At 43.2% G+C, this 19689-nt stretch overlaps 1 protein-coding gene across 2 annotated transcripts in view; it reads left to right on the top strand.

Moving 5' to 3' along the window:
* vldlr (very low density lipoprotein receptor) overlaps positions 1 to 19689 on the top strand; it is a 54471-nt gene that overhangs the window by 12113 nt on the left and 22669 nt on the right. For both annotated transcript variants that reach the window (XM_083793098.1, XM_083793097.1), the window contains exons 3-6: positions 130 to 252; positions 11593 to 11715; positions 14261 to 14469; positions 17188 to 17350. In XM_083793098.1, coding sequence (XP_083649224.1) covers positions 130 to 252; positions 11593 to 11715; positions 14261 to 14469; positions 17188 to 17350 — 618 coding nt within the window. The remainder of the gene's footprint in view (positions 1 to 129; positions 253 to 11592; positions 11716 to 14260; positions 14470 to 17187; positions 17351 to 19689) is intronic.

Genomic DNA, 19689 nt, shown 5'->3' with positions numbered 1-19689 from the left:
GATGTACTGTAATAACTGCATTTGCAATTGCTAATGTTTCTGCATCTTTCTTTGTGGTGAAAATGGCTCTTTAAAATGAAATTCTCCCTCTCTTTATACCTCTTTCTCTCTTGACTCTCTTCCCAACAGATAAGAACACGTGTGCTGATGTAGACTTTGTTTGTCGTAATGGTCAGTGTGTTCCCAAGCGGTGGCAGTGTGATGGCGAACCCGACTGTGAAGACGGTTCTGACGAGAGCACGGACATCTGCCGTGAGTAGAACACTGGTTTGCACTGAGCTGTTCTCAGGTTAAGATTCTACAAAATGTCAAGGATCCCCAAAAAATTTATTTGGCCGTAGACCACATCTCAAATTATTTTGTTCCAGGGACCAGAGCAAAGATTTGAGTTAAATAAGTTTAATTTATTGTTAATAAAATTATCTACAAGCTCATTGCGCCAATTTGTGCAACTATGCTGTGAGCTTGTAAATCTGTTATTTTTGAATAGCCAAACAAATCTAAAATGACACAGATGCTTTCCCGGTTTGAATGGGTTAAGGATGTAAAGGCTTTGTCAAGAATCATACAAACTCAATAGGCCTGGCATGTAGGGTGACGGTGTTTGGGGGAGGGGAGCCTGGCATGGAGGGTGATATTTGTCACAGCAGGTACTCCTAAGGGCTGGGGGGCGGCACCTGTCGGCAGGGAGTGTAGGGCTGGATGTCCTCCTGGTAGGGCCTCCTCACTGGCAGGTGAGCCAAGTACGATACAGCGGCAGTGAACACATAAATATGTGTGGGGAGGAATTAATTGGCATAACTACTAAATTGCGGAGAAAATGTTGTTAAATAGATCTAAAGCGAACTATATTATATTCCACCTACACACTCTCTCCCTCTCAGCATTTCTATGGTCTTTCTCTCCAACACTGTCTCCCTCTCAGCTTTCCTTATGTCTGTACTGTCAATCCTACATGGTTTCCCTCTCAGCATTCATAGACTCTGTCTCTCCAACACTGTCTCACTCTAAGCATTCATACTGTCAGTCTCTCCCACGCCATTTCCCACTCAGTCTATGGTCCCTCTCCTACGCTTCCATCTGGGTTAATACAAGTGGAATAAAGCCATAGCGCCACGTCCGGTTAAACACTGCCCCTTAGCTGTGATTCAGTCCCAGTATAGCCTGCAGTGACTTATCGTTTTCATGAAAAGGTCACCAAACATGGAGATCATCATAGAGGCAATGAAATTATTTTTGTTTTACGGCATGGCTCTGTATGAGGCCTACTGTACAGTAAGTACTGTACCTCTTGGGGGTGGGCATTTGGACTAGTTTTGCAAAGGTGTAACCTTTGGAATGTGGGTGGTTGGCCGTCTATGGCATCATATCAATACATTAAATTGCAGTCCTATGTGTGATTGTGTGGGCAGTTCTGGGCCATAAAACATGTGGGCCTTTTAACATGCATTAGGTCTACGTCTCATTCCGTACGGCTATTTTTGAGGGGCGCTAGTCCCTCCAATCCATGGCTTTTGAAGATTAAGTCATGTGGCATGAGTGCTCTAAACATACTTTAAAAAGTCCAAGTCCATGGACTTTTTTAGAACGTTTTGGCAGTTCCTGAAAGATTCTCACGGCTCTTTAACCATATTGCCGAATGAATTCAGCAATACGGTTAGAGGGCAGTGAGAATCTTTCAGGAACTGAAGCTCACACTCATTCCTCAAAAGACCTCTGACCTTTAGATCTCCCGATGAGAAAATTGTTAAGATTTGCTTGATCCACTTTTCGGCCTTTATTTGGGCCACGTCAAAGAATTACTCCCATTTCAAATCGCATTTCCATTCATGCAAATGGAGTCTGGACTACAGCGTTGACATTTGGCTGAGAACGCATTGTGATGTATGAATGTGATGTTGATAAGGGCGCCCTTCACTTCACACAAATGTGATTTTCTTTTTGGCCTTTACCCCGTATTATATCTGCTTGCAGCTATATTTTTGGTCAATTTCAATCTGGCTGAAACCATGCCCAAATATGGAGTCATAGCGTCATAGATGACAGATGTTGTATTTCTGGCTACATGAAGTCTGAGATCCATGAAGTCAAGCCCTTAGATCTTGTTATGTGGCGTTAACATACATTTCATTAGAATATTTTCTGCCATGAATTTCATTACAATAATTATTTTCTGCCATATAAAGTAGACCCTGACTGCCTGCATAAACAAATTAGATTTGTTATTCCAGTCATCTTTGTAGTATTTCTGAGGTCTTACATTTAATTAACCTATTACACCTTTGATGCTGTTTTGGAAGATTTTAACTGACACCAGTCATCAAATCCATTTAATGTTCCATTGAATGTGTTTAATGGCGTTGGCTTAATTTAGTCTGCATAAATGAGGACTCTTAAATGCTAACATAATGTATATATTACTGCAATTGGAATAAAGCCAAAGATTGAAAAGAATTCCCAGGGGTCCTGTCACTAGTCAATGCGCAGACCTAAACTGCAACACAAAGTCGATTCACAGGACAAAACGGAAGTGACTTCAAAAGGCAGCAACAAAAACCTTTAAAAAAAGAAAAGCACTCCTTTTAGATGCCTGACAGCCGAGGTGCGTACAAAGTGGTATTTGATGACGTTAGATCTTGTTAGTGCTGACTCTTTTCAAGCAAACATCACAAGTACCCGGTCCCTAACCATTATGTTCAGGCCTTCAGAAACATTGGAGGGGTGGGGGTTGTTTCCTAAGGCAAGTCGGCCTGTCAACTAATGATGGTAGTTTAAAAAGGAAGCCTACCACATTATTCACAAGGTGGCCTTCACGCTTAAGGAGATGTGATGTGCATTTATCTTCAGTTCAGTTTTTATTTTGTTACATCTTAAAGGACAACTTTAGTTTTTTTCAAGCAAGGTTCATGTTTTAGGTTATTAGAGAAAGTAAAAGATTTTTTCATTTGAATTAAAAAAAATACACTTACTTTCTCTAATAACCTAAAACATGAACCTTGGTTGAAAAAAAACTAATGTTGTCCTTTAAAGATAGAAACTAATACATCAACAGTATTCAACACCCTGTTTAGTTTGGCAGTCTGATGCTATTCTGAAAGTGTAGCTTTGTGCAGTGTCAAACAACCTTTAAACAATTTACTTGAAACAATGACTGTTTCAAGTAATTAGAACAAAGATGATTTCCATTTTTAGCCCAAGTCAAAGGAAGGATGCTCTTTTGAGACTTAACCACATTGTCTGCGTAAATTTTATTTGTTGATGTGGATTCTGCTGTCATGTCTCCATACTTGGAATTGTGTACTTTAGTTTACAACCTCTTCAAATAATGTGACCAAATGCAGCAACCAGATGGTCATTGCACATTTTAGCATTTTTGTTGTAATTTGTTTTGGAGAATAGAGTCGGCGCTACAAAATTAGGCACCACTTGCTTAGTTGTTTTTGTCATTTATAGAATGATTGTTTCAGTAAATGAGAAGTCTTGAAAAATTGGGTTTCAACATTTTGACACAGATTTTAACACGTTCTTGTTTAATATTATCCATTATTTTCACCAATTTCAGTTATCTTATATAGGCAAACACTTTTGAGATTTACCGGTACAAGTCCATGATCCAGAATAGGTTGTGAACCACTGATCTACTGGGTGACATGATTCAGAAGACCTGAGACAAGATTTTACAAAATGGCTTCTAAAATCATGACCGTTTTCAGAACATTCCTGTTTCTATATCAAACTATTTCATGTCAAGGAACCCATAGGAGGCTATGTTTCACCAGTTTTACAGGCGTCAGTCAGTCAACCCCCCGCCACCCTTGGCCCTCTCTCTCTCGCTGCCTTGCTCTCTCCCACAATGTTAAGTGACACCTATTTCCTGTTAATAACCTGGGTAAAATGGGTGGCATTGGGAGGTAAAGGGGAGACACTTTATTGTGAAGGATGAGGAGAGGTGTTGTTGGTGCGTAATTGAGAGTAATGCGCGATATTGAACAGTCAAAACGTACTGTTTGTATCAATACACCTGTATCAACAGAATGATTATATTTGGGGGCCTCATATTTGGTCTTGAAACAGGCCTCCAGATTCCCTGAAGGAGCCCCAGGCCACAATTATAATTCGCCACCGACCCCCATCTGAAAAAGTTATTCCAGAGACTCCCCAGAAGCAAACATATGAGTGAAAAGAAATTTGCACACATTTTCACGATCTTTCAAAAATAGCAGGAGCTCATACTCAGTGCTGCACTATGAGCTTGTAGATCTGCTATTTTTCTGCTATTTTTCAACAACTAAAGTTTAACAGCTGAAGTTTAAAATAATGGTTAAAGTGGTGGTTCAAAGCTATGAAGTGACACTGATGCGTCCTCAGGTCTAAATGTGTTAATAGATGTACCTTTTTTGTTTTCATATTTCAGTAGTTATGGGAAATACAAATCTTTTTAAGATGTTGAACCTTCTTGACTTAATTATTAAATCACAGATACCACGGCCACACTGCTTTGCATTGATGTAAAAGGGGTTATAAAATCAAATGACAGTTCACAGATGTAACGCGGCTGGTGTCACTGTGATTGAATCACAGAGCAAAGAACAAGTCTGTTCTCTCGTGGGTTGGGTTATAAATTTGCCTTTTAGAATGGTGTCTGCTGTGTTGTCTTTCCATGCCTTATGATACACTGTAAATATCTTTAGTGTTAATTTGTCCATTTGTAACTCTTGAGAGTGTACAATGGACCCTTTATGGGTCCATTTTGTTTATTTTATACACTACACTACACTACTTGTTACAAATTGAGTCTGTGTATAGTGGTGTGCATAACTGTAAGCGGGTTTACAGCAGGTGGCATAATGTTTTCTGGTAAGTTTTCCCATAGCTTTGTTCGATGGGCTCGGCAGTAGATTTGAACCGCATATGGAGGTGTGATATGCATTTAAAATTATCTGCTACATGGAGTTGCATAATGCTACTAACTAAACCAGTTTGTTGTCGGCTGCTTTCACACACTGTGAAACCATTATGTTGACTGTTAAATCAGAACCCAGTGTATTTGAAAACACAACCTTGCTCTGGTAAACGGGAGAGAAGTAAAGGCATGTCAAAAAGGCATAAAAGAAAATCCAGGTCCCAGGCTCTCGAGGTGGATTTTATAAGTAAGCCTTTTATTATATTTGGGCTAGAGACATTAAAATACACTAACGCATGTCTGCTTCTGTGTCTTTAGGGTGTAGTGAAGAAGGCATTTTATTTGACTGCCTCGAACCTGGATTTCATATGCCTTTTTTGGCATAATTTGTCCTCACTGAATATTATTCCCTTCCATGGTGGTTTAACCCATTTTAGGCCTGACGTCGGAATTTCAAAAATGTCTTCTAAATCCTGACAGTTTTATGTCAGGATTTGTGCCACATTTTCACGATTCTTTAAAAAAATGGCAGACCTACAAGCTCGTAGCGCGCCACTCTACTATGAGCTTGTAGGTCTGATATTTTTCAATAGCTAAATTATAACGTTTAAAACACAAATGGGTTCCCGGTTTTTTTCTTGTTCTGGTAATGTCATTTGCCTGTGTGTGTATATAACTGTAGTATATACTATGGCCCACTTTCAGATTCTGCCCCACTTGTTGTGAAACCCTGCAGTGAATTCAAATTATTTAAATGAATGATTTACATATACATGATGCTGTATTTTAAATGAATGGCGGACATACAGTACTTGTTTGCGTTCAGTGCCTGTTCCTGGCTGCAGCGGGTTCAAGATCTAAATGCAACAGCTGTGCCGATGGAGGACGTGGCACTGAACCAGCACTGTTTACACACGCACGCGCGCACAGGCATTACACTGGCTCTGACCAGAACGGAATGCTCACAAGGTTGTCCTCTTTTACCGCACGTGCGCGCGCACACACACACACACACACACACACACACACACACGTTCTTCACATACTGTAGACAAGTCGAGCTTATTATTAAACGCGTATGCGCACACATATTCATGCACTGCACATACAAACACACATACAAACGCACACGTGTGGACGCATCGATACCACTGCTGTGATTGGCCAGTAGTCGCTGTGACAGTCCTCGTATTTGCAACTATGCCTAAACCTAACCTCAGTAAAAAAAAAAGTAAGGTGGATCTATCCCATAACATTGGACACGTTTGCGCACACATTCGTGTGTGTGTTATCTTAATTATGTGGCATGTCAGCTTAGGAACACATTGTGCTTACAGAAATGCATGTAGTATGTGCATGTACTTTATATAGATGGAACTTGTGTCATGTTCCATGTTACTATATTGGTGTACAGTACAGTAGGTACAATCTGCTTCAGTGTGTGTACGTGATGCCGGTCAGCTTGGATCCAGTGTTTACGTGCGGGCATTTCTCTGTAGTGCATACACTTTGGGTTGGTGGTGGTCGTCTGTGGTTAACCGTAGCTTGTGCATCGGTTATGCACAATGCAACTTCGTGGCTTCTTTCTAGCTGGCAAAATGCATCTGTGGACCAAGTAGAGTGTCTGATCCTAGGGTTCGACTTCTTTCGAACTTTTGATTAGAATGAATGAATGATAACCAAGTGCTGTCTCCGTTGTGCATCTGTCCCCCTATTATATTTATTTATTTTACGTGTTTGTCTGCGACAACCTCTCTGCCGTTTGCGTTCGTTTCCGACGTGCTTTTGTTAGTTCAATCACTGTTTTGTTGTGTAGCTCCAGTTAGCTCACAACATTAGCCGCTTTTGGGTTAACACTTCCTCGTTGTAGCCAAGGACGGGATGCGAAGACCGTAAGGGCGCCACCATATTGCTCACATGGTGCTCCATGGAAGGAAAGAAACATGCGCAATGGACTATATGCAGCCAACACTTCCTCGTTCTGCGCATGTTTCTTTCCTTCCATGGAGCACCATGTGAGCAACATGGCGGCGCCCTTACGGTCTTCGCGTCCCGTCCTCTTTAGACAGTCCTTGGTTGTAGCCAAGGAAGCTTTGAGAAGGAAGAGAAGTGGTCACGTGACTGGACTGCGCCATGACACTTTCATGGACACTTTCATGGGAGCCAAACTCACACCGACAGTGCAATGAATACATGGCAGTGAATGGAGCCGGTGGACCAGCTCATAACAAACATTATTTCTAATCACTTACTTTTCGATGTGCACAGTATATAATTTTATCTGAGGATCTAAACGGCAGCAGGTATCGTTTCTGGCTCCGGACAGGAAACAGTGGGAAGTCTCGCGATACACGTTGGTACGTTCAGAAAGGTACTTTGTGCTCTTTAGATACCATACCTCTATAAATATTACACAGTGTACACATCGAAAAGCAACACAGCAGACAATAATGTGTTGCATGTCTTCTGTTATTTTCCAGAAGTGATCACTTTACAAAAAGGTCTGTCATTCATAAATAATGTTTGTTCATGAGCTGTTCACTGAGCTCTCATTGACTCCAGTGCATTCTGCCAAACTTCCGTGTAGTTTGGCTCCCATGAAAGCGTCCATGAAAGTGTCATGGCGCAGCCCAGTCACGTGACCACTTCTCTTCCTTCTCAAAGCTTCCTTGGTTGTAGCCTTGGTCGTCGTTGCGGCCTTTCAGGGCTTGTATTGGGAGGCACTCCCATTGGCTTAGGCGGCGTTTCAGAGTATGGGTTCAGACTCGGGGCAGCCAATCAAAAGTCTGGTAGCCTAAAGACAAGCCAGCAGAACAGGGCAGCTTGAATAGTGTGTGTGTGTGTGGGGGGGGGGGGGGGGGGGTCAGTCTACTGTAACTACTGTAATCTTGCTATCACTGTCTTGTTTGACCAGCTGTTACACATAGCTTGGCAGCACAGCATAGTGTGCATTTTGTGTTGGCATTTGGCTGCAAGTCTGTTACTGTCTATTAAACGAAGGGTAAGTGAGGTTAAAATGTGTTAAATAGCTCTATATTGTGATGGTACTCATTGCTAGAGTGTTTGCTAGTGAGACAGAGAGACTCCTGTTACTGAACAGTGTTTATTTTTTACAGCAAACGTTGTTGAAGTCTCAGCCCTTTGAATAAAATTCAAAGGGAAGGGTACACAGTGCCCTCTGCTGTTTCCTTGAACCAATGTGGTTGTGCCCATTTGGTCCACCCTCAGCCCTCTCTTCCGGTCGGGCGCTCATGTTTTCTTTCCACTAATCCCTAATGTTTACACGTTCTGAATGCCCCTGCCGACAGATTCAGTAGCAAAGCTCGGAATCTGTTGAGAAATTAGTATATTAATGGCAACATTTGTACAAGCTTCAGATACGGACGGGGTGCAAAAGGCCTGGCGGAGACGATAATGGATAGATGCAGCCGTAGAGACCTGAACAGTAGAGAACTAAGATGGAGGGATGACGGGGGAGAACGAGACTACAGAAACACTAATCTCAATTACATCAGGTTTAATTGGACATGCTTCCATCATTAGGGTTCAGCTGCAACTTAATTGATCTATTTAATGCATCACATTAGTTTAATCACAGATCGAATGTTGCTGTGCTGTTGTTCTCGGGTCGTTGTTCTTACAGAAACATTGAATCATTACATCTGTGTTCCATTTAGCCGCTCTTGTAAGGTCTTTAATCTGTGTCTGATTAAGTGCCTGATTCTGCACGCTGATTGTTTTTACCAGTGAATCACCAACCCCCCTTTTTTTTAACAACCCCCAGTTTGGTGTATTAATTCACGGACCGCCATTTGATAGGATTTTTTATCTCTGGTACCCCAATGTACATTGTAAAATTCTCCATTAGATTGTCATATAGCGCCGATGAAGGTCCCATGACCGAAACATTTGGATTTTTGGAAATCCATGCCCCAACCGGCTATGCAATAGGTCCGCTGTTCCAACCATCTGTCTGTGTCCCTTTTTTCCTATGCCCAAATATGGAGTGGTATGTCAGGCATTCCCAAATATGGAGTGTTGATGTGAGCCCAGAGCCCGGGCCTTTTTTGGCGGTTCTGGACAACTGTGGATCCGACCGACTCGACACTGTGCACTGCACTCCCTGTGAGGGTGTGGAACGCGCATGTTGAATTTGAGGGGGCGCGAACGGTTCTTGACTTACGTGCATTTCAGCGTACTACTATACACATACGTACGTCCAGACAGAGACGTGGTGCATTTATTCATAGATGGATGTTGAAATTAAAGAAAACATTATTGATGAAGAGGGGTCCCATCGAAACAAGCAGACTTCAAGCACACTAAGCAAGGATTAAGATGTAACCCCCCCCACCCCCAACAAACAAACAAACAAACTGTAAAATGGGGATTGGCAAAAGGGCCTTCTGTGTGGAGTTTGCATGTTCTTCCCGTACCCTCACAAAAACATGCAGTAATCCTGGTCTCTAAACTACCTCCCCCTGGCCAGTCGGGGCACCCGATGGAGGAGAAAGGAACTGGATGGAATAACGTGTTACATCCACGAGCTACATCCGGCTGGGGAAACTCTCCCCTGTCGGACGTGGGGGAATGCACGGCCAACTGGTATTAGAATGACTGAGTCGCGGTTTATACAGTGGTGAGCTGTGCGGTGACTTTTGCCTCTTGTTGGTTTATTGTATGATTTGCACTGCCAAGCATTCGATTTCAAAAGCCTGAATCCAGTCACCCTAGAATCCAGTCACCAAGATCAGTTAACACAGGTAGGGAACCTTCCCTAAAACATCCGGGACAACACTCCACATGTCCCAGACTCTTCTCCCTTCGGACTCCCAAACTGGAACGAACTCCACATTGCAATTTGAACTGCAGACTCACTCCCAATCTTCCGACCTTGCAGGCTTATGCAAAGGCTAAAATGTTATTTAGATTGCATGTAGACAGATGCCGGGTCATTTGTAGACCTGGCAACGGTGTGTGTATAGTTTCAATGTACAGATTATACATTTTATTATACTCATACTGTTTACAGTAGACTAATGATGGTTATTGGTTTACAGTACCTGTGATCTTCGTGTTTTCCCTGCTTCCTGTAAATCTCTCTGGATAAAGACCGTCTGCTAAATGCCTAAAATGTAGTTCCTTTTTTTTGTAGTTATGAGGGCAATTCTAACATATCAAGGCATACAATGCTTATTAGCCAGGCATCATTTTAATGAAGCATCGCACAAGTAGCGATGGTGTGTCTGTGTGAAAAGAAAAAAAAGTGTTCTCTTGATATCTGTGCTGTAGGGCTCTCCCCGACTAAGGATTTGTATAGTCGACTGATAGATGAATACATTTGCTGTTAGTCGACTAATAGTCGACTGAGCAAAAAAAGTCCAGTGCAGATAGGACAGCACAGTAGGGCTGACCTCGAATAGTCGACTAATCGATCGGAACGGGTCTCAGTCGACTGACCACCTCTTAGTCGACTGAGCAAAAAAAATATATATATATATTATTTTTTTTCAAAACATTGTATATGAAAATACAATATTTACACAAATATACAAAAATATTGTATTATTCCACTAGGTCTGTGGGGGACATAAACACATTTGAACATTCTGACTGTTCAAATCTCCAATGTGCATGCGGAGTGTGTGCCTGTGTGGCAATGTGCCACTGCCTGTGACTTGAATCGCACAGTGCGAATACCCCCCCACCCACCCCCCCCCCCCCCCCCCCCTTTTTTTTTGTGAACAACTGAGAGGCTTGTCATTAGCCAGATTGAGCACAGCAGGTGAGATTGAGATTCTGGAGTCTTATCAGGCCAGCGCACTGTGCGATTCAAGTCACAGGCAGTGGCACATTGCCACACAGGCAGACACACTCCACATGCACATATATATGTGCATATTATATATATTGTTTGTTTTTTTTGCTCAGTCGACTAAGAGGTGGTCAGTCGACTGAGACCCGTTCCGATCGATTAATCGACTATTCGACTAATCGAGGTCAGCCCTACTGTGCTGTCCTATCTGCTAACTGGCTCCCAGTCCATGTCGGAGGTGATTTTCAACTATTACTCCATAAACACCACGGAGGGCTGTTTGGCCCCAGAATGCAGATCCGACTATAACAGCAAATTGGCAGGCTGCAGGATTTTGATGTCTCTGCTCTGATCTGAGATGCCGTCTCACTAGACTCTTTTAAAACCATAGAGGAGCTTGGCTACAGTGTAGAGTAGCATCTTGCCCGAGTGTCATGACTGACAGAGAGCCATAACGGACATAGAGGAGAAATAGCCATATTGCTATCCCTCGCTCTAAACATGAATCTGGATTTCCCCCCCCAATTGACAATCTCCACAAGAAGAGACAGCGTAAGACAAGATCCTCTGCCCCCCCCCCCCACCTCAACCCCCACCCTCCCTGACACCTGTTGTGTCTTCGTCTGGGCCGTGTTCGTCTCCACTGAATCCGCCATGATAACGCAGGACAATGAGGCAACGTGACATGACCTTGGGGAGATATGCCAGGAACACACTTTCCACCGAACTGTTCTCATGGACACACATGTCTTTACACACAGCCGTGCACATCCAAGTATAACTGCAGCTTTAGGGTAAGCTTTAAAATAGTATAAAATGTTGATGTCCTCATGTATAATTGTGTGTGTATGTGTGTGTGTGCGTGTGCGTGCAGACATGCGTACGTGTCGTGTGAATGAGTTTAGTTGTGGTGTGGGCTCCACCCAGTGCATCCCTGTCTTCTGGAAGTGTGATGGAGAGCGGGACTGTGACAACGGAGAGGATGAGTTTAACTGTGGTGAGTACATACAACACTTTCGTGCACACACACACACACACTCTTCCTCACTGTCTTTTCAGCTCTCGCGCTCACGTTGTGAGCTTGTAGAGATAGGCTATTTTCACTATTTTCCTTATTTGTTTTATAATGAACGATTTTGGGCATACAAGGTTTCCACACCCACCAGCAACGATATACATCAGCTGTTTCTCTCTCAATGTATCACTTGGTCACTGTCTGCTGGAAAGCTCTTATCTCTATATTTCAAATTTATTTTGGTGAATTAATATCCTACAAATACTGAAAATGGCAGATCATAGATCGGCTAGTTTTGTACTTTTTACTGGATTTAATGAAGCTCACATCAAAGGAAGCGTCTTGGACATACAGTACAAGGATTACACCCGACAGCAACGACTTACATGTACATGTATGTATATACACAATACTGTACATGCTCACAAACACGGATGCAGTTCACTCACTCACTCAACTCAGAGTGTACAATAACTAAATCAACCCGCAATGTTTATTTGTTCACTGAAAATGAATAAATGAACAGTGAGGGTTTCACTGTATATACTGTAGCCCTCTTTAGAAACCATCTACAGCAGATAATAGGAAAACTATTTTTTATCAAACCTCCATACTGTATCCCTGCCACCAAGGGTGAATTATACGTTCTGATCTTATATGTTGTCAAGTAACTTAAGTAATATACTACTTTCAGTAATATTATTCCTTTTTCCAGTAATATGTAACTTAACTAGTTACTTTCACATTTTGAGTAATAATATTACATTGACTTTTTTCCAAAAGTAATATTACTATTTTCACGAGCCTTGGTGGAACTGTGGGTTTAAGTGTTTATTTATAATGGTAGACTGGATAGGGGTCAAGTTGCTTTGCAGGCTGCTGATCCGCTCTAGATCTAGACTCTAGAGCGGATACGGAAACGGAGGTGGAGGAGACAGAGGAGGGAGGGAGGGAGGGAGGGACTGCTAATGTTGAAAATGTAAAGTAAGACTTTTGGGGACAAAATATGCAAGTAAAGTAATAATTAACTAGTTACTTTTCTCAGGGAGTAATAAGTAGTGTACCTTTATTCCTTTTTTTTTAAGTAATATTTTGACAACACTATCACCCACATTTCCATGCCCCCCCCCCCCCACACACACACACACCAAAACAACTGCTTACAAAGCTTATGAAGTTAGCCAGTACCATGTTTTCCCAATGCAATTTTACAGAAGCAGTACTAGGCTTTTTTATTTAAGCCTGATTCATTGTTGTTTCATCCCTATCTAAAAAATTTACGTGCCTATACGTTTATCATCTGCAGCTAGGTTCTGATACCTTTACTTTTTGGAAACGATACTGCAAAATGGGTTTTCGCCACTGTTTTTGGATGGCTTAACCCACGTTCTACCGATGCAGGGATATCCTGACACGGAACCTCTTCCCGGAGATAAAGCGTAGATATGAGGTTCCAAACAGAGCTAGGGTTCAAGTGGTTAAATAACATGCCATCTACATTTTTGTCTCCACCTGGCCGAAGGCATGGGGGGAGAGTATGTTTTGCACTCCGTCCGTGTGTCCGTCCGTCTGTCCTTCCGTCCGTCCGTTACCAGCTAATCTCCGGCACCGTTGGCCCGATCCATGCCAAACTTTGCACACACACTCCCTGGATGCCAACGACAAATATTCCTCCTAGCGCCACCATGAGGCCGATTTAGGCAAAAACCATTTCTGTAGATTACTCGTACACATTTTATCCATACATCACACAATTCGGTATACACTATCTCCATAGTCATGTGATCAACACGGAGCGGCACCATTTCCCATCTTCCATCCTGATTGGCTAAGATTGGCTTCCAAAGCTCACACGATTGGTCTGTTTCGAAAAAATGCCACAAATCACAAACGGTGTGCAATTTCCGTTAAATTATACACGCACATTTCCACTAGGCCGAGGACGACATGCCACAATTTCCCCCCCCAAATCAGCCTCACGGTGGCGCTATAACAGGCCAATTCCTGTTTTTAGCTATAACTGCATCGATCTGTATACAACTTATGTATGCGCACTCCCTAGAGGCCATGGAAAAACATTGTCCCTGCATCCCTCCACATCTGCCGGTTATAGTGCCACCATGAGGTCGATTTCTGTAAAACACTTTGCTTATGTTAGTCGCACAGATTTCATCCAAATCTCACGCAAATCGGTCCACATGATCTCTATAGTCATGTGTTCAAGACGGATCTGTCCGATATATCATTTTCCATTCTAATTGGCTAACATTGGCTTTCAACGTTTGCAGGATTGGCCCGTTTTGAACAAAAAGCCTCAAATCAACCAATTGCCATCCAAGGCAAGAAGAAATGGCACCCTTTTCACATTGGCCTATTATAGCGCCACCAGGAGGCCACAACCTGACCTGCCCTGGTGGAGACCTGTGCCGATTGGCACTTTATCTAGTTAACATTGTGGTCAAGAAAACCAACCTACCTAACAGTCCATCTCTCATCTCTCCCTCCTCTCCTCTCCGTCTTGTCCTAGGCAACATCACCTGTGCTCCCAACGAGTTCACCTGCGCCAGTGGCAGGTGCATATCCCGTAACTTCCAGTGCAACGGGGAGGACGACTGTGGCGACGGCTCAGATGAGGTGGACTGCACGCCGTCCTCCTGCGGTCCCACCGAGTTCCAGTGTGGGAACTCCACGTGCATCCCCTCCAGCTGGGTCTGTGACGACGACGTTGACTGTCAGGTACTGTAGTGGGGGGGGGGGGGGGGGGGGGGGAGTGGTGGAAAGTAACCAAGTGAATTGTACTTGTACACAGTAGATGTCCAATTTTGACTGGTATGTTGACTCAAATCATGTACTTTTACTTCATTACAATTATTTGACCGCTTGAGTTACTAGTTTGCAGATTTGGATTATTAATGCAAAACATTAATAATCTGCGTGTCGGATGGAGGGAGAGAGAGACTTCTAAATCAGTAGTTCTCACATTCAAGATGGTTAAAAAATAGGCTTGTACAACCTCAAATATTTCTCTGTAACATTTCGCGCAAATCTTATATAATTCATGTAAAACAAATCAATGTTGTTTTAATCAAAAACGCAGCTTGGAAGAAGAAGAATCTGAGATATTGGAATTCTAAAAACTGTTCCCATAGACGGCATAAGCCAGCTGACTTTTCACTTCTGTATTTCATCAGGTCCCGGATAAATCCGCTTTTTCCTTTTAATTATTTTAAAACGGCAAATTAAAAGCATTAAAAAAATGTCGGGTATAGCGTTTTACGCGCGGTGGAACACTGGATTAAACAATTAGCGGCCGTCAAACTGTTAAAAATGACGTCCAAAGACGATTTCGACAACGAGGGCCCAAGTAGGTAAAGGCGTCAAATGACGATCGCGGCCGCGAATGAGTTGCGTACATCTGCTATTTGAATAGCCAATGCTAAAAATTAAGAAACACGTTTCCCGGTTTTAATGGGTTAAAGGGATAGTTCACCCCCAAAATCTCTCTGGGTGAACTATCCCTTTAAGATGTGCTATGACACCTGCTTCGTTCCATTGTCTACCCCCCCCCCCCCCCCCCCCGGTCTAAGTCACATGCTCAGCAGAGCTGAAATTATGCTCGCATGATACACTTGTTTCCAGGCTGCGAGGGATCATCCTTGCCAGGTTGGCAAGCTGAGAGGGATGTCTTAAGTCTTCCGTCTCAGCTTGTCAAACCTGGCCAACGATTGTTGCTGCTTTTCCCAGAAACTGATGAGGTCATCACCTTACCAGACCATCTGGGTGTGTCATCTAACCTGGTGTATATCTGTACTGTGTGTATATGGTTGGCTGTCGGGCCGAAACCTTACAGTGTCACACAAAAGTAGCAAAAATAGCAGATCTACAGGCTCAAAACATTTCGCATTGCGATTTGCTATTTTTGTGATATTTGAATCCTGAAAAGCACTTTTGGACATCGTGTGTGTGTGTGTGTGTGTGTGTGTGTGTGTGTGTGTGTGTGTGTGTGTGTGTGTGTGTGTGTGTGTGTGTGTGTGTGTGTGTGTGTGTGTGTGTGTGTGTGTGTGTGTGTGTGTGTGTGTGTGTGTGTGTGTGTGTCATACCAGCAACATGCAATCATAATATTCATACAGTAGTCTGTTTATAGTAGCGAAATGGAACTTGGCTTTATAAGATCTCTCCATCTTGTTCGAGAGTAGTGTTGAAAGTCTGTTAATTAAAGGGTTCTCTGTCGACTGGATGTAATGGCCTGTTAAACATGTTGATAGTCACGGTTCTGGGCATGTACTATCCAGTTTGTTCGATAGTCACGGTTCTGGGCATGTACTATTCATTTTGTTCGATAGTCACGGTTCTGGGCATGTACTATCCAGTTTGTTCGATAGTCACGGTTCTGGGCATGTACTATTCAGTTCAATAAAGTTATTGGGTTTGGTGAGCCTCTCCTTCATTTCTCAGTCAAAATTCTGATTTGTCACAGTTGAATTGTGGAGTGCAGCGCTGTGAATGAGTGTTGGAGTGGACAAGGCAAAGTAGTCTACAGTTGGGATGATGGTTAGAGTGTCCACCCTGAGACTGGAAGGTCAGGGTTCGATTCCCGGCTGGGGCATGCCGAACTCCGAAAGAATGGGACCTATGAAAAGGAACAATGGTGGGTAAAACTGCGGCTGTGTCCAAGCACTGTGCAACATGTTAGGCTTATGCACTACTTCCAATATGATGACCCATTTAGGAAGCCATCACCCCAGTGCGTCCGTTGCCGGTGAGCGAGTCGAGCAGGAAAGAACAAGCCTTTCTCCCTGCAGCATTTAAACAGTCACAGAGGCTGTGTAATGTCAGCATATGATTTAAAGCACTTGAGCGGTGCTCTATCCGCTCGACGATGCTTCAGCAGCGCAGTAATTCACTATGACAACAAATTAATTATAACTTCATATGAACAGACACGACTAGGAATTGTCAAAGAATGAGCCGACAGGCCCAGGCCGTAGCGTAACGGTCTGGGCACCGGACTGGTAATCCAGTCGCAGTGTGCCGCGGGTTCGACTCCCGGACCCGACACGGCCTACTGCATGTCTTCCCCCATCTCTCTCCCGTTTCCTGTCAGCCTACTGTCTGTCCCTTCAAAAATCAATAAAAGGCGTAAGCCGCAAAAACAATATCTTAAAAAAAAAAAAGAATGAGCCGACACATACTGCATACTTTTCTTCGTCAATGTGTCTGCATCACAAATGTCTAGTGTGTGTGTGTGTGTGTGTGTGTGTGTTTGTGTATATACAGTACATATCCACTATCCGTGTTGTATCTGACCTCCCACAGTGTTCATTGATTTCCACTTTATTCCCTTCTTCCCTCACTCTTCCTCCTGTCTCTCTTCTTGTCTCTTTTACTCTTACTCCTCCTCGTCTCTCTCCAGCTCTCCCTCATTATTCATCCACTCCTCTTCTCTGCCCTCAGGACCAGTCGGATGAGTCTCCGTCTCGCTGCGGTCGCCCCCCCACCCCTCCGGCCAAGTGTTCGTCCAGTGAGATGCTGTGTCGTTCTGGAGAGTGCATTCACAAGAAGTGGAGGTGTGACGGTGAATCCGACTGCAAGGACGACAGCGACGAAGCCAACTGTCGTATGTGCTTTAGATCTGATGTTACCGTTTCATTTATAAATAGAATGTTTTTATTTATTTTTAAATACAAGAATATATTTACCAACCATCATATCTCTGCTGTCGGGAAGAAACAAAAGAATATTTTGAAAATGAAGCCAATACTGCCTCATGTTGACTTTATATATTGCCAATTATTTACATGGTGGAGTTGGTTAGTAAACAGTTTGAGGGTCCAATGGAGTTAAGAGGTTTTGTCTGAAGCGGTTTTTACTACTTTTCATTGGTTCACGTAAAGGGTGTTCAATAGCACTGATTTATGAAAAGAATTATCAAAAACCTCAAATGGAGTTAGGTGGTTTCCTCCCGACAGCAACGAACTATATGTTTCATTGCAAGATATTAGTAGTATAGTAAGATATGGCAACTGGTAGTTTACTATGCAGATATTTTGGTTACCTGTTGACCAAAGAATATTATTTAGGTAGCATGTTGTTTTTTGACAGATGCTACAGTGTGGGTTTCATGTTTATCTGGTGTCCTACAGTGGTCTTTACTTATATTACTGTATGTGACCATTTGCCTTGTCTCCACCAGGCCAAAGGCATGGGGAGAGATTATGTTTTGCACTCCGTCTGTGTGTGTGCGTCCGTCCGCGTGCGTGTGTCCGTCCGGCACTGTTAACCCGGTCAATGTCAAATTTAGCACACACTCACTTGATGCCAACATGAACCTCTGCCCCAGATTTTCCAGAACTGCCTGTTATAGCGCCACCCGGAGGCCCATTTTTGAAAAACACTATTCATGATATTACTACTCCAGATTCTGTCCAAATTCTACTCCAGATTCTGTCCAAAAATATTTCATATTCCATCCTAATTGGCTAACATTGGCTTTCAAAGTTGGCAAGATTGGCCTGTTTTGAACAAAAAGCCTCAAATCATGAAGGCAGCGTTTATGTGAAATCTTTCAAGGACTCTCCTACTAGGCTGAGGAATATACCCCACCCTTTTCACATTGTCCTGTTATAGCTTACAGGTGGATTTTTGCAAGACACATTTTTGGAACAGAATTCCTCAAATCATCAAATTGCCATCCAAGGTGTAAGAAGAAATGGCCTATTATAGTGCCACCAGGAAGCCACAACCTGACCTGCCCTGGTGGAGACCTGTGCCCCCAGGGGCACTTTATGCTTCATGCTTATACTCTGATCACTCTGATCTCGGGCTAAATTGAATGAAAATCTGTTGCGGGCTGGTAAACACTTTGCTGTGGAAAGTTTTATACAAAGAGCATAATTGATTATCTGTCTGCAGCTGTCAAAATTGGGTACACAGTATAATCCTTGTTGAATTTACTCAGGAGTGTACGAATGGAACCACATGGACCTGTAGGCCCTGTTAAGACTGGCCGTATCTGATTTGTGGTCTATCCAGATTGTAGTTTCAGTGTTTTTATGCAGTCTGAATAGCAAAGACCATATGGAATCTGGTTTTAGTGAAGATTTGTCACTTTCTATTAAGGTTTTCAAACTCTGCCCGAACCCGACCTGGCCCGACCGGTACCGACCCGACGTTCGGGCCGGGCCCAAAAATTATGCCAATTAGTGGGCCGGGCCGAGCCTCAGGCTCAGAAAAAAGAAAAAAATCCCGGAAAATCACTAAGCATGTTATTATAATAAAAATAGCAATTCTGTTATTTGTGTAATGTGTAGGCTATAGCCTACAACTATGTATTTATTAGGAAGAGGGCTGCACTATCGAGATTCACTTAATTGTGACAGGAGGAAGAGGGAGGAGTGGAGGTGGGGGGCTTGACATTTCAGACTGTGCGGCAGCACGCATACTGACTGCACGCAGGCATGAGCAGAGTGAAGTGAACGGTGGGGTGGTTGTTTATACCTCTGGCTGGCGGTGCACCAAATGAGCTTCAGTTCATAATGCTAAATGTTTTATAAAATCAAGCAAATTATCACACGATAGCTGAAGTGTCCGTTTTTCGTCATGTTTCACTGAGGCTAGCCTGAGCTAACGCTAGACATTTCTGGACTAAATGGGAGGGCCGCGGCTCAGAAAGACGCGCACCCTGATAGGTTCACAGATCTGTCCGTCTCTCTCCCCCCCCCCCCCCCCCCCCCCAGTGCAGCACTGGTATTGTGTCGACCAAAAGCAGAAACCACTGGTTGCTGGAGTATACCATTCTAACGGACTGTCAAAGTTATTTCCACAGAGTCGGCACACGTTGGTTTTTTTCTTAGACGGTGTGGTGGGTTATTCAGCCATTCTCCTCATTTTCCTCGCATAGCCTCGTTTGAAGTTCCATTGGTAATGATTTCCTCACGGTGTTATTTTGAGGTGTGC

The sequence above is a fragment of the Protomyctophum parallelum genome, assembly GCF_964188405.1.
Source record: "Protomyctophum parallelum genome assembly, chromosome: 21".
In the NCBI taxonomy this organism is placed as follows: Eukaryota; Metazoa; Chordata; class Actinopteri; order Myctophiformes; family Myctophidae; genus Protomyctophum; species Protomyctophum parallelum.
The sequence above is the reverse complement of the archived record's forward strand: the minus strand, read 5'-3'. Positions and strand labels throughout refer to the sequence as shown.